This window comes from Fusarium poae, assembly GCF_019609905.1.
Source record: "Fusarium poae strain DAOMC 252244 chromosome Unknown contig_3, whole genome shotgun sequence".
Taxonomy (NCBI): Eukaryota; Fungi; Ascomycota; class Sordariomycetes; order Hypocreales; family Nectriaceae; genus Fusarium; species Fusarium poae.
Genome location: NW_025408661.1, coordinates 167,809 through 182,958, shown reverse-complemented (window position 1 = coordinate 182,958; position 15,150 = coordinate 167,809). Strand labels below are relative to the sequence as shown.

Below are 15,150 nucleotides of genomic sequence, written 5' to 3'. Positions count from 1 at the left end.
AATATGCTGTGCCAAACCGCTCACGGTCGAGAAATTCCCTGGGGGTTTCCTTATACTGCTCTCCTTCGCCAGGGCCAAGGGACAATGGAACGATATCTCATCTGGCATACTCCGGACCACGGTTGTTGGGAGTATCTTGGAATGAACGCTTGACGATAAGTGTTGTTGGAGGGCCTTAGGACCGTATGTGCGGGTACGTCTGGATGGGCAAAGGGGACATCGCGTAAACCCATTTACACCACCTAAACACCGGTTGATTGCTTCATTGAGGCCTAGAATATCCGAAATACCTGAATTTGGACTTCGCATTGGTAATGGATAGGACTCAAAGAATTCCGTAGATGTAGGAGTCAGCAGTGGACTACCTACTTGTCGATGATGTCGAAGCCTCAGACACGCCGTCCTTCAACAGTCGCATGCCTGAGCCTTGAGTCGTGATGATCCTCCTGACGTCGTTCTTTTCAATGGCTGAATATAACTGCTCCTTTCCTATCTTTGACGGACAAGTTCCGCTTTCCAAGTGATGCAGCTGTGCCGACAGGCAATCAAATGTTTTCTTGCATTTACCACTCGCTAGACATTTGATGTGGCATAATGGCTGGTGTCGAACCGACGCTTTGTGTTGGTTCAATGCAGCCCTACTTTGGAAGGCCCTTTTACACAGGTCACATCCTGTACGCTTTTGGCATGTTTTGCGTGTATGTGCTGGGCTATCTTTAAAATGCTGTGAAAGACTTTCCTCTCTATTGAAATCACGCTTGCAGTCGCAACAGCGAAAGTGATTTGGGAGGGGCAGCATTTTCAACAAAAAGCGTTAGATAGTACAGGCCTCTCAAGACAACAAAGGAGCAGAACATCAAGAACAAGGAGGAGAGATCAATGGAAAATATTTGTATTCACAAATTGGACGGGGGAAAAGACAAAGTCATGATGCCAGTATGATGCGTTGTATAGAATACGATATTTTGAGTTTATATGTTGCTTTGCACATACTGCGTAGTAAAACTAGCTTCTACAGAGTGGTGCGAGTTCAGCGTCAGTAACTTGTTATTGTAGTTTTATTGAGAGTGCCCCAAAATGGACTAAACGTGGCGCATGCCCAGCGTACTGCCGACGATGGGATGATCCCTGACCTTCGTACTCACTAACAGCATTTAGACGGGTATCAGTGATTCCAAGTGAGTTTAAACCCCATGCAGGGCTGGAAAAAATGATGAAGATAGTTCGAGGTGGCTCTTATGAGAAGTAAGTGGTTGTAAGTCCATTATAATACGGATCTGCGAAGCCTGAACGCCGAAATACCTGGATTCTGTTATGTCTGATACCTGGCGGGGTTGATTTCGACTCTGGTTGTGCATATGGCATGCGCCACGCTTAGTCCGTTTTGGGGCACCTCCATTAAAACTACAATAAGAAACTACTGACGCTGGACCCGCACCACCCTGTACTGTAAGGGTGTAAGTCATGCACACACTAAAACTGGGAAGGCTTGGACACCCGATCCCAATCGAGACAAAATTAGTCGAAGCTAGTTGTTGCGACCAAAATTGACCTTTCACACCTACACCACATAAACTAAACCTTACGTCATCACCAATCACACTAGGACCGAACGTCCATTTTCGGCCCTCGATCATGACAGCCAATTACGGTCAAACCACCAACGTCCAACAACGAACGACTTGTCCATATGGACTGATATCTCCTCCTCTTATCCAAGTCCCAAACGACCACAAGCTAGCCCATTTCTTCGAAATTCAAGTCTACCCCTTGCCAAAAATCAAGTCAATCCTCGGTAAGGTGTGGTAGATAAAATCAATTGTATAAAAATTGATCTAGATTATAGGACTAGGTAATAGGTAGGTAATCGGGAAGGTAGGACCTTAGGTGGCAGAGCGTTTGGTACTTTGAAAATTTGAACTAAGGGGAGTCTGAGACTTTGACTCGATTAACTGGGGCTCTTCATCGGAGTATGAGCCTCGAATTGTTTACTGCATAGTATAGTCCAGCTACTGAAGCAGACGTTCTTAGTCCTTACCTCTTTCAAGTTTATTACAACTGCTATAACACATACACTATTAATCCCCGGCTGTCAGCTAATGTAAACAGCAATTTTCGAGAGGGTAATACACTGGATGTACTCCCTCCAACGCGATTTCCTGATCAAAGACTATAAAAGTTTGGGCAGCTTCTTTCCAACAACAAAGCAACTTCATCATCATCCACCATGGTATCATCCAACATGTTGAACCGCATTAAAGATAAATTCTCAACCAAAACCTCCACTCCGCACTTGAAGAACAAACATAGCGACTTCAACATGGGTAACTCAAATACAACTCCCAGCTACGACAGCAACAATCCCTTCCTCGATATCCGTAAGTCACTACTCATCATGTAACTCTGCCTGACCACTAACACTCCCTCCAGCCACCAAGGCACCCCCTGCTTATGAATCAACAACCAAGGCTTCTAATCTTGAACTTCCTTGTCGAGCTGCTTCTCCTGCACCCAGTATCACGAGTGTAACCTGCGACGAAGATAGATATGCTTTCCTCACAACCTTTGATACCGTCTTCGTCATCGACGACTCTGGTTCCATGACCGGTCGATCATGGAGGGAAGTCCGCGAAGCACTCAGTACCATAGCACCAATCTGTACATCTCACGACCCCGACGGCATCGACGTTTACTTCTTGAATCACCGATCAACCAATGTTACATCAGGAACACAAGCCCCTGGAGGATACTACCAGATCCGCGACGCCAATGAAGTCCAGCACCTCTTCAAATCCGTCCGACCCTGCGGTTCAACACCCACAGGCGCTCGTCTCCATAGCATTCTCAAGCCTTATGTTTCGCACATCTCTCGTCGCGCTGAGAACATTGACTCGACCAAGCCTGTTAACATCATTGTGATCACCGACGGATATCCCACAGATGACCCAGAAAGCATCATTGTGCACCACGCTAAGAAGCTTGATCAGATTGAGGCACCTCCTCACCAGATTGGAATCCAATTCTTTCAGGTTGGAGACAAACATGGCGCTACAAAGGCTCTTCGCGAGCTAGATGATGACCTTAAGGATCAGGGTATCCGCGATATGGTTGATACGACTACATGGAACTCTACTACTCCGGACAACAGTCACACTCTATCTGGTGAGGGAATACTCAAAGTTGTTCTTGGTGCTGTTGTGCGACGCATCGATCGTGGGACTCCCCGTGATAACCCCCAGGGCCATGGTCAGTAGATCATTTTGGCTACAACTCATATGCTCTTTAGTTGTGGTTATCACTCAGCTTGGTCAGGGCACTAGCATAGAATATAGATTGGAATCACTAGGACAACCCTAACTCTAGACAATTTTTCCTCCAGATCAAAATTAGGCATTTTCCTCGTCTTGATCACTTTTTAGCTTGCCTAACACCCCGATTTGTTCGACTTATCGGAATCTCGGAAATTAAAAGACGTCTCTTTTGTAACTGGGTAGCTACGTTGATTTTGATTGTCCGCTGCCCGCCGACGCAAACAATAGAAGTCAGAGTTCATCGTCCCCATTGTATGTAGGCACTGGAAAAGGGCTTTAGGCCAGCCCGGCTGACATTTGTTCCAGAAAGCCAACCATGTTAGTATAAAGTTCATTCTCAGACATCTGAATCAGCTTCTGCCAAAGTCCCGGTAATATAACCAATATGGGACATCATATGCAACATGTGATGTAATAAGTTGTGCCTCAAAGCGTCAGCCTATTGTGTCCATACAACCTGTCTCATAATAGGCCATCCGCTACCTGCCTATAAGATTAAATACTGATGTTCACCAGCTATCAATTCTCGTTCCCCATAACCATGGGGACTTTTCGTATTATTGGTTTCCTTTTACTTGTGGTCTCTATTGCTGCTAAAGATGATAGCCTTGTGCCAACAGCTCCGATCGCCAACCCAACACCATATGGCACAGAAATGCTACGCATGAGTAAAAGAGCTTCGATCGAATGCAGTAACGCAGAATCGACAATAACAGAACGTGATTTTGAGTTCCTCGCGGGCCTTTTCTGTCGCAATCTCAGAAACAGTGATGGAAAAATGGACGAGCTATATGAATGGACATATATTTTCAAAAAAGCGGAGCATAACTTCTCTATCCTATTCCAGAGCGGCTGTTATGATGATCCTAATATATTCTCCATGCTCGCTATCCCGTGTATGGCGGAGCTTCGGGCTATATGGCGCAAGTGTAAGATTTATACTTATCATAGTGGCATCGCTAATTTTACGTAGGTGAAGCACAGAATGGTGACCGCTTTGATGTATGTTCTCGTTACAGCTATACACGGAATTTAATCTGATTTTCTTTATGTCAACGGGCTGGTTCATGTATTGGGAGAAGTTATTCTTTACGTGCTATTTCTTTGTAAACACTCACCTTTCGATATCAGATCGAGTAGGTAGCCAACGAAGATGCGGTTTGTCTCCGCGCTGGAATGCACAGTTTGCGGGGCACTAGCAAAATGCTAGCAAAGTCTAAGACTACGCTTATTTCCATCAGAAATCCGTGACATAGGGCAGGCATGATTGTTTAAGTTTATTCCGCTAGGAACAAAATCAATCAAGTAAACAAAATGCCTGACCGCAAAGCACGGGGACATTTCATATCCAGTCACACAAACCTTGTGACGATATGTGACAATTTATCCACGCTAGCCAAATTGGGGAACCGTCACGCTCTCTAAGAACTGTAGTAATCCATGAGAGAAAACCGTCGCGGTCAAGCGGTGATGGCGTCGTTTCTTGACTATAACAAGTAGCTACAACAGGAATACAGCTCAAATCATTAAAAAAAGAAACTTTTTAGTGTTTCGAAGTATACCGTCCTGTGAAATAATTATTTTAGAATTTGGACAATTTTATAAAAGCTTTAGGATGTTATAGGGTAAGTTGTTTTTGGCCTAAACGGTATCGTACGACACTGCTTTCTTGGGTCGGCGGCATCTGCTGTCCCACTTTTCATCGTTAAGTCAACACTTCATGGGCTCATTATTCTAAGTAAGAAAGTTCTGTAGCTCGGCTAACTTCATACTTAACCTATACTTTGACCTATTTCTATATGCCAGACTCCTTAGAGCGTTTCGGTATATAGGCCACACCGCCAACGCAAACCATTCAATCAACAAAGCTCAAAAATTCAGTATCAGGCATGCTTGCTCAAGAGCACAAGTGGTAATTCATCGAACTACTACCACGACTGCGTATGATAGTAGGCCAGGTCATTGCTGACATATAAGCAGGAAACATATTCAGCCCCGCATGGTCCGGCTACAGAGCTTCAAGAACAATGACATCACAACATATACCCACCCACTAAGATGCCTCTACAGCATTTCCGGCGTTTCAATTCTTTTCATATTGCAGGCCCTGCATTCTTCAATGGTTTTACCATTCCTATTATTGATAGTTGTGATATATTTCCGGTAATGAGCCTCATACTGGTCTGAGTCGTTGTAACAGGAACGGTCCCAATCATATTGAAACAAGAAAGAGGCATCCTTGCAGAATATTACCCCTATGTCGTCTTTATATCCTTGCAGGTTGATGCGGCATATTCTCGACACCGAGTTGTCAGATTCGAGGTTCCTTCCAAGGCCGGATACGGCTTGCGTTGGTTCTATAGTCATTCTTTCCCACACAAGGTACGCGGACTGCCTCTTTTGGCCTGAGACCACACTCAATCGCTCAGGCCATCTTGTATGTATTGCATTCGCAATTGAACCCGTGAAAGCACAGCCCGCGTTCAGAGTAATGTTATGAGATTCAAAAGCATAATCGTATTGAAGAACTCCTCCATGAGAATGCATAGCGTGTGGCTGTAGGCATTCTTTGAACAAACTTGGGTTCGGAACGCCCTGGCAGATGAGGGCTAGATGAGCTTTCCGACGAGGAGCGGCGCCACCTTGAAGAATGTCATTTAAGGCGCTCCCGACGAGGATAGGTGGGTTTCCGTTTCGGCAAGCTTCGTCCAACCACTGAAAGCTTTTGAAGAACAATCTCCATACAGCGAGTACCTTCTTGTTAGAAGGTGGCTGGGCGGATTTGAGCAACCGGGGCAATCGCCAATTTGCCACGATACCTTTCCCCTTTGCGAATTGTATCTTTTCAATATTCATACTCTTTGTACTCCATGTCAACTAGTACAGGAGGAAGTGAATGCGTTATTTATACGTATGTATTCTGAAGAATGTGATGGCTAGAATCGGACTGTGTTCGATAGTCAGTTGATTACATGATAAAAATCCGTTCTTGGAAACTTTGCCTTATGGGAATCGATCTTTTTATTGCGATGGCTGAGGCTAAGCGGAGATATCTCGCGGATGAAACCGAACCATCAATGGCGGCTTCTTCCAGACGGTCTGGAAAGTAACGTGCGAGAACCAGTCGATGGCTTGGTTGACTAATTCCAAGTCATACGCATATATCAGAGACGCGAGCGTCATTCTAGCCTCCAAGTATGCTAAATTCATACCCAGACAGCCTCGAGGCCCAAGAGAGAATGGGCGGCTGGCGTCCCTGTTGACTTTCCACTTGCGATCTATCCATCGATCAGGAATAAAGTTGTTTGGCTGGTGAAAGTTTCGTGCATCGTGTGACACAGTATAGGTGTCGACTGATACAATAGTACCCTTTGGTATAAAGAGTCCATTAATTGTAGCTCCAGGGCAAACTCGGGGAAGACCAAAGGGGGCCGGTGGGAATAAGCGCAGACCCTCTTCAATAACGGCATTCAGGTAGGTCAGGCCGGATGTCGACTCTCCAGTGATCTCTCGGCTGGACGAGAACGATTTTCGTATTTCGGTTTGCAATCGCGCTAACGTATCTGGATTCTTGAGCAAAAAGTAAGTGACCCCACTTAGGAAGGTTGCAGTGGTTTCGGACCCCGCTAGCAACAATATCTTGGCTTGTTCTCGGAGATGAACCCGATCCAAGTTTCCTTGGCGAATAGTCTGGGCGAAGAAATCCTCTCGATCGTGTAAATCACCTAGTTTGATACGATGTTCGACCATCTCTTCAGTCATCTTATTATGGAGGTCTAAACTTTGCTTGAGAGCCTTTGGCATGAGAAAAGGCAAGACAAAACCGGGTACCGATAAACGATTGATGACTGGAAGAAGAGTTAGGTGACTTGTAAAGTCCAAGAGTAGTGAAACCCATGCACTGGGTTTCCAGTCAAAGATGGAGTTGAAAGATTTGCCGAACGTCAAGTCAGCTGGTTCTATTAGCCTGTTCCATTGAAGGTCCTTGCTTGGAGCACCGTACCGATGATGTCAAATGTGAGCCAGTTGTATACTGTAGAGGTATCAACTCCTATGGTTTTCGGGCCTCCGTTTTGCCCAAGCCTATGGACGAACTGGTCAACATAGTGGCGGACAGTGCTCTCAGTCTCTCTCAATGTCTTCAGACTGAAGGCGTGAAAGAGGGACTTTCGTTGATTTCGATGATCTTCAGGGTCCTTGACAAAAACTATGTCGGGGCGAGTGGTGGCCGGGTCGGACCTATAAAATATCTCACTCTTCAAGAAAGCGCCAGGATTCTTCGAGGCATGGTTGTAGATTTCTTTATATGCTGTCGCCGAGCTGAAGCTGAGCTCATTTGGGGCAATTCGGACAACATCACCATATGCGTCGTGTAATTCCTTCATGATGAAAGGGTAACGACCGCTGGTCCATGCTCGCATGAACCAAAGCTGCGTTTATTTCGATTAGTACTATTATACGTTCTAGCATGAGAGTTCTTATAGCCTACCTGACTGCACGCTGCAAGCTTTGGACCTGGGTGCTGAGCTAGAGGATGATAGAAGAGCCTGTAGACGGCCAAGGACACCGCCCCTGCTAATATCTTATGATGAAGGCATCAGACCCTTGTCTCGAAAAGTTGGGATAACCTATGACATGTCATAGAGCGCGATAGACATACAATGAAAAGGGGATGTATAAGTCCCGAAAATGCGGATAGCATTGCTTCTAAGAGAGAAAATGCTCAAGTAGAGTATCAAGGGCGTATAGGTTAACAGCGTATAGTCAGTACGAGGTATTCAGAGTACCTGTGTACAAGATAATAGAGTCTGAACAACAAATCCTTCGTTCGGGTTTTTGGGAGCCCTGAATGATGAATTACAACTTACGATAGGATCCTTCAAAGACGAAAAAAAAGCGATAGAGAGCGGAAATTGAATTCAAGAGTGATACAGATCGACCTAGTATAGTGGCAACCGAAATCAGGACCTAGCTTTCTTGAGCAAAAACCAAGATGTGACTAAAATGGCTCTCGATAGTCCACAAATAGCCATATCGAAGCCGTCACTAGAACTGCCGGGAATATATCCAAGCACATGGCATAATCTCCATGGAGGCTGATTATGGATTCAAATGGGGCAGATATCATCACTCCTCCACGTCCAGAATAGACCTCACTCAAGAGGAGATATTGATTGACCTTCGTTGTCGATTGCTTATCCACAATGACGTCACAGAGAACAAGGTCCTGCGACCTCATGTAGCCTTTCTTTGGAAGATTTTTCGAGCCAGAAATTTCGGACCTATTCTGGATACGTCCACATATAATCACATGAATTTCACATTTTGGCGGCTACTATTGGTCGACCTAATGATAGTATGCGATGATGGCAAGCATGCCAAGGAGACAGGGTTAACAGCACGATTTTTGCAGCGCTCTGTGCACTGTCGTAAGCTACGCGTCGGTCCATGCGCGAAAGCTTATCTTACATTCAATGATTGTCTTGTTGCAAATTATCTGCGCATTAGTGATAGTAGGTGAAAGAACTTTGTTTCCAGTCTTGAGTAACCTTGTAAAGCTCATTCAATACTTGATCTCTGCCTGCAGGGGCCAGTCTTGCCGGAACTATCCGCGTTCTCAGGGTGTTTCTTTCACCAAGGCGAACCGCAACAGTAGCTTTGTCTAATCTACTTTCACTCCACCAGACTAGTTGTAATACGACTAACATGAGAAGCAGGCTTTTTATTCATTGAAGAGCGTTATTATCAACCAGGATCTGGATGATATCCTCGTGGCGGTGCAAGAGTGCCAACTCCAGGGCTGTTGCGCGCCCAGGCTGGCGATCCATTCCACGTCCACCGTCCACGTATCCACGGCGTGGAAATGGATGGTCCGTGCATCCATTTCCATCCATTCAATGGAGCTGGCCGTTACATAATCCATCCATCCACGCCAGGGTTCCGTGGAATGGATAGGTGGAAATGGAAGCAGGGGGATGGACTGGTAGGGGGTTCCCTAGCCTAGTCCCTAAAATACCCTGTAATTCAGGGTAGACCAACTTGGCCATGGTCGGTAGAGATCTCAAGTACCTATATACCAGGCATTTTCACATACAAATTAAGGTATTTTTAAACAGAACATAACAGCTATTGGGTCGTGGACATTTCGCGTCATGGTGCCGCGTTCGAGCATCTCCATGCAACTGCATTCTGTACCGCGTAGAATGGCTGAGAGCCCAATTATCAGCTCTATGGTGCTCGAGCCGCCAGACCAAGAGGATAAGAAGAACTCGTGGGACCTCTTCCCTTGGAAAGACTTCCCTGGCTACACGCAATCCCAACGCTGTGCGTCTACATCGTCGTGGATATGGCAATTCGGCTACGATATCGAGAAGAGCGATGACGATACAAAGCGGCGATGGGTTTGCAAGGTCTGTGTTGACAGTCGCAGGCCAAACCCTCATTCGGCGGCCTCGAGCGGTACGCAGAACGCGGAGATTCATCTCTGGAATGACCACAAGGTCTGCGACCCTTCCGGAAGACGGAAGCCGCCTAGCAAAGCAAAGGAGAAGACACCATCGAGGAATATTGCCGAGATGATGAAGTTGAATACCCGTGACGCGCGAGAGCAGCAGATCGCAAACCAGATCATTGGCCGTTTTGATCGGCTAGACTTCCAGCGTTTGGTAGTCTCGTGGATCATCAACAGCAACTCTTCTTTCCGACAAAGTGAAGATCCATACCTCCGCGCCGCTTTCGAATATCTTAATCCACTCGTGAAGACAATCGAAGCGCATATTACCCACAATACCGTCCGCAGGCGTATTCTTCAGGTGTACGAGGAAAACAAGGCTGAGATCAAGCGAGTATTAGCGACAGCTCCAGGCTTACTTCATATTGCGTTCGATGGTTGGAGGTCGAATAATCGCCACGCTTTGTATGGAATCTGTTGCTACTTGCTCAATACCCTTGGCCAGCCAGGGAAGCTTGTGCTTGGCCTTCCTGAACTTGTCGATCGCCATTCTGGTGACAATATCGCCACCCACGTGGTCGAGGTCCTTCGAAGCTACGGCATAACCCACAAGGTAGGATATTTCACACTCGATAACGCCAGCAATAACGACACTGCGATGGAAGAAATTGGGAAGGCGCTCGGTTTCGAGGGTAAAACTCGGCGATTGCGCTGCTTTGGCCATATCCTCAATCTCGCCGTTAAAGCACTTCTTTTGGCCATGATTCCGAGGCCTTCGAGGACGATATCCAAGGGAACGAGGCCCTTGACGCGAAGTCCCACGAGCTATGGAGACGGAAAGGACCAGTTGGGAAACTTCATAACCTCATCTTCTGGATCCACCGCTCGGACTCGCTTACCAATCTCCTCCGGTCTCTTCAGCTTACCGTGTACAGCAAGTCTGACGATCCGGTGGTTCGAGCGAAAAAACCTCTTGATGTTATCATTGATGTGGTTACCCGTTGGCTTTCCACTCTTTATATGATTCGGCGTGCCCTTCTCCTAAAGGACTTCCTTGAGGACCTTTGGTATGAGCAGAAGAGCGAGTGGGAGGGGTTGGTATTGAGGGGAAAGAAGTCAAGCAACGAGATGCCGCTCTGCCTCAGGGACGAGAACAAACTCGAGGAGAAGGACTGGGCTATTATCTCCTTATTTAACGAGGTCCTTCAACACTTCGAGCACGTCTTGATTACTCTCGAAGGCGACGGTCAGCAGCGCAAGCGGAAGGAAGGATACATTGGGGCATATGGGTGCCCGTGGGATACCCTTCTTGGCTATGAATATCTTCTTGGCAAAATGGAGGTATATAAGGCTGCTGCCCATCGATATCCCGATCCCGAGCACTTCAAGGTTAACATTAACCTCTGTTGGAAAAAGCTTGACAAGTACTACTCGCGGCTTGACGAGACGCCGGTTTATTATGCCGCCATTGCACTTCATCCAGCGTATCGTTGGGGATATTTCGAGGACGTGTGGGCAGACCGTCTAGACTGGATCCAAACTGCAAAGTCCCTTGTAGAAGAACTATACCGGTCTCACTACGAGCCGCGAATTATCTCTCGAGATCGAGAACGCGGCGAGCCGGTCACGATGAAACGGCGCATATATCGGAATCCCTTTGACGAGTATCGTGAAGAATCTCGTCAGGCGCCGACTCTATTACAACCACCTTCATCGATGACTACCTTGTTACAAGCCGAGGACGCGGCTAGCAGTTCTACACATGCTGTTGGCGACGAATACAGCGATTGGTTCCGTGACGTCCACAAGTCCGACCAGAATATCCTAGATCCTATTAGCTATTGGTATGAGAGACGGGAAGAGTATCCACGTCTGTCACAGATGGCTCTCGATGTGCTCTCTGTCCTTCCTATGTCTGCCGATGTTGAGAGGCTCTTCTCAACGTGTGGTCGAATGGTTCGTGACGATCGTGCTAGGCTGGACGCTAGTACGATCGGGATGACACAGACGGTGAGGTCATGGCATTGCGGAGGCTATATTAAGAGCACTGAGAAGCTTCTTGAGGATTTAAAGGTGCCAGGGACTGATGTGTTAGCTGAAATGAGCTTTGCGGAGGCCCGGGAGGCAATAGGTGGGAGGATCACGTGTACTGTCCCTTTATAGCGTCCACGCATTTCCATTTCCACGTCCATCCATTCCACGGGCCCACTCTTAGCGTCCATTTCCATCCATTCCATCCACGGTGGGCCTACATGGACGCCCATCCATTCTACAAGAGGCTGCGTGGATGGAAATGGAATGGACCGCCAGCCTGCGTAGTGCGTCCATGTTTGGCGTCCATTTCACGCATCGGAAGAGAAAATGCTCTACCGTTTCCTTTGCCCGCCCACATGGACACTCATCTGTTGGTGCTGCCCTGATCTGATATAGATATCCGTTTAGTCGCGCCATTCCGGTTCTAAGCTGCGCCACTACACTGGCTTCCTTCCACGACAACTTGTCGTAGAGCATACGCGTGTGTTTACCAGGCAGAGCTGAGTCGACCTTCCTAGAATGCTTGCCAACTCCCTCCGGCAACTTTCTCTCACTTTGCAGATCTGCTCTCAATCGATTGAGAATTGTGGTCTTCGCTTTAACTGCTCCCCCTCACTGCGAGTACAGTAATACTTCTCACCAACACATGTAATTGGTCAACATTGTGAACAAGCATTGGTAAGCTCGTGCGTTATCAATCAAAACATATTTTCACATCTTCTTTACAATAGAAGAACGAATACTGGCAAGCAAGCAAGCAAGCAAGCAAGCAAGCAAGCAAGCAAGCAAGCAAGCAAGCAAGCAAGCAAGCAAGCAATCGTGATCCGGATGAAAACTACATGTGTACGCGTTCGGTAGAGACAGGAAGTGTGAATATGATGGGATGACAAGCTTTCCTGTCTGTTTCAGGACCGAGAGCATTTTTGGATCGATGCCCTTACCACAGAGACGTACCTCTTGAACGGGCTGCCGCGCATTCGATCGTAACAAGACAGCTTAACTCGGACGCATCTGTGGACGAGGGTCAACTGCTACTGGTGCTTACCATATGTACCCTGCTAAACCTGGCATAAATCTCGGCCAATTTTGTCTACACTCTTTCTTCGATGTTACGGGAGACCTGCGGTCGTGCGGCCTAAAGTGTGCAAGAGTAGTTCCTCCCGATATTGACGACTGAGATCCAATTTTGAACAGCCTCAATAACCACCGTAGATCGAGCTGAACGTATGTGAATGGTGACGCGGGAACTGTGCGTATAGTTTGTATAAGATGAAGTCAAGGCATCTCAATAACATCAATTCGATATAGGAAGAGAATCAGCCTATGAAAGAACCGCATTTCCACCTAACTTGTCGACGAACAAACGAACCAAGCCATGTCCCCGCAGGACCAAGAGATGGCATGCGCCGCAGCACATGAAGACTTTGGTCGTCATCAACAAACGCCCAACCATCAACGAACAGCAGTAACCAAATGCGACATCCTCATCATAGGCGCCGGCGCCGGCGGCTTGGCTGCGGCGGCAGCTGCGCATGACCAAGGGCTCAGAGTCATCCTGGTGGAGAAGGAAGGTCATGTTGGCGGCACAACTTTCAGGTCCGGTGGCTGCATGTGGATGCCCAACAATTTTCTCATGCAGGAAACTGGCATCGAAGAAAGCAAAGAACAAGCCGCACGCTACATCAATGCTGTGGCAAAACTTGGAAGCCCGGTCCTTGAGGAACAAGCCGTTCATGTGGACCTGCGTGATAAGCGCCTCGACGCTTTTTTGATGCAGGGGCCCGAGATGATGAGATACTTTAGAGACCAGGGTTTCCGATGGATGGCCAGACCGTCCCAGTTCCCAGACTATCACCCGTACGTTGACGGTGCGGTCGAGCATGGCCGCACCTTGGACCCAGCGGTTTTCGATGCGGCAAGCCTGGGCCACTACCAGAAGTACCTTCCGAAGCCAGATGGTGCCCCTGTGGTCCCTAGGTTTGAGGACTTCCGGGTCTTGACAAGGTTGCGTTCTTCAAGACCTTGTCCTGCGGAAGCCTCGGCTCTTCCAAAGGGGATGGTGAGGCCCATGTCCATGGGACGATCGCTCATCGCTCAGCTTCTCAAGGTGTGCAAGGAACACGACAATGTAGAGATTTGGACTGGGTGGGAGCTGAGCGAACTCTTGCTATCTGATCACGATGGAGGCGTGGTAGGAGCAAGAGTTCACCGCGGAGGCGGTGAGGAACACGTCAACATACACGCATCGTTGGGTGTGATCTTAACCACAGGAGGTTTCTCCCAGAACCAGAAAATGAGGGATGCATACCTCGGGGGAACAACCACTAAGGAGACAACTTCGTTCATGTCGACCAGGGCTGAATGGAGCCTAGCATCTAACGGGGACGCTGGCATCGCGCTGCAAGCCGGACTGAAGATTGGTGCTGGTAGTGCACAGCTTGGTCAAGTCTGGGGTATTCCCACCATGGTCGATCCCAGGACGGGAAAAGTGACGGAAGCCATGTTTGCGATATCCAAGCCATTCTCCATCGTCGTTGATGCATCTGGCTGTCGCTTCTTTTCCGAGTCCCAACCCTACGGTGAGACAGTGAGGTCCATGTACAAGAGAGCGAGTGAGGACGCGGGAGCGGCCACATTTTGGCTTGTCTTTGACCGGCAATACAGCAGAAGGTATCCTATCGGGAGCCTCAAGAGCGCCTGGCAGACCGAACAAGCCATCAAACAAGGCTTTCTCTCACGATCCGATACTATTGACGGCCTAGCTGAGCAAATGAGGGTACCGAAGCACAGCCTGCAGGCGACAGTAGGCGAGTGGAATGCAATGTGTGATCAGGGTAGGGACAAACATTTCCATAGGGGCGAGGACAAGTACCAGAAGTTCATTGGCGATCCAACCGTGGAGCCAAACCCATGTATGGGTCCTGTCAGTAAAAGCCCCTTTTACGCCATCCGGATCTTTCCCGGTGATGCCGGCACGCAAGGCGGCCTTGAGACTGACCAGCACGGAAGAGTACTCAGGGCGGATGGCAGCGTGATTTCTGGTTTATTTGCTGGCGGCAACGCATCAGTTGCCCTACTTGGAACTCAGGGGGCGGGAACGACACTCGCCCCTGCGATGACCGAGGGCTTTGTCGCGGTGAGATACATGCGGCATTTGGCCGACGGCGGTGGCGTCCTGCTCACGGATGAGAATGACGATGTGGTCTATTAGTGTATCTGACGACATAGTCAACATCGCCCGTATGCTATGCCACCTTTGACTTGGTTATATTGATGGAGATCATGATGCGCGAAGACAGAAATAGGGAATAAGCGAACTTACATAGTGCATTCACAGCGATACGGCCTCATATT

The 15,150-nt window shown here is 47.9% G+C and overlaps 3 protein-coding genes across 3 annotated transcripts; 2 read left to right on the top strand and 1 right to left on the bottom strand.

Moving 5' to 3' along the window:
- Nucleotides 1-2,227: 2,227 nt before the first annotated feature.
- On the top strand, nucleotides 2,228-3,254 carry FPOAC1_013681 (uncharacterized protein; the record flags this gene model as incomplete). The annotated part of the gene is made up of 2 exons (XM_044858022.1): nucleotides 2,228-2,378; nucleotides 2,431-3,254. The coding sequence occupies 2 exons, from the start codon at nucleotides 2,228-2,230 to the stop codon at nucleotides 3,252-3,254; spliced, it is 975 nt and encodes a 324-aa protein (XP_044700846.1).
- A 3,096-nt stretch (nucleotides 3,255-6,350) lies between these two features.
- On the bottom strand, nucleotides 6,351-7,696 carry FPOAC1_013680 (uncharacterized protein; the record flags this gene model as incomplete). Its single annotated transcript, XM_044858021.1, has 2 exons — nucleotides 6,351-7,264; nucleotides 7,315-7,696. The coding sequence occupies 2 exons, from the start codon at nucleotides 7,694-7,696 to the stop codon at nucleotides 6,351-6,353; spliced, it is 1,296 nt and encodes a 431-aa protein (XP_044700845.1).
- Nucleotides 7,697-13,171: 5,475 nt separating this feature from the next.
- On the top strand, nucleotides 13,172-15,007 carry FPOAC1_013679 (uncharacterized protein; the record flags this gene model as incomplete). The annotated part of the gene is made up of 1 exon (XM_044858020.1): nucleotides 13,172-15,007. The coding sequence occupies one exon, from the start codon at nucleotides 13,172-13,174 to the stop codon at nucleotides 15,005-15,007; it is 1,836 nt and encodes a 611-aa protein (XP_044700844.1).
- Nucleotides 15,008-15,150: the final 143 nt, after the last annotated feature.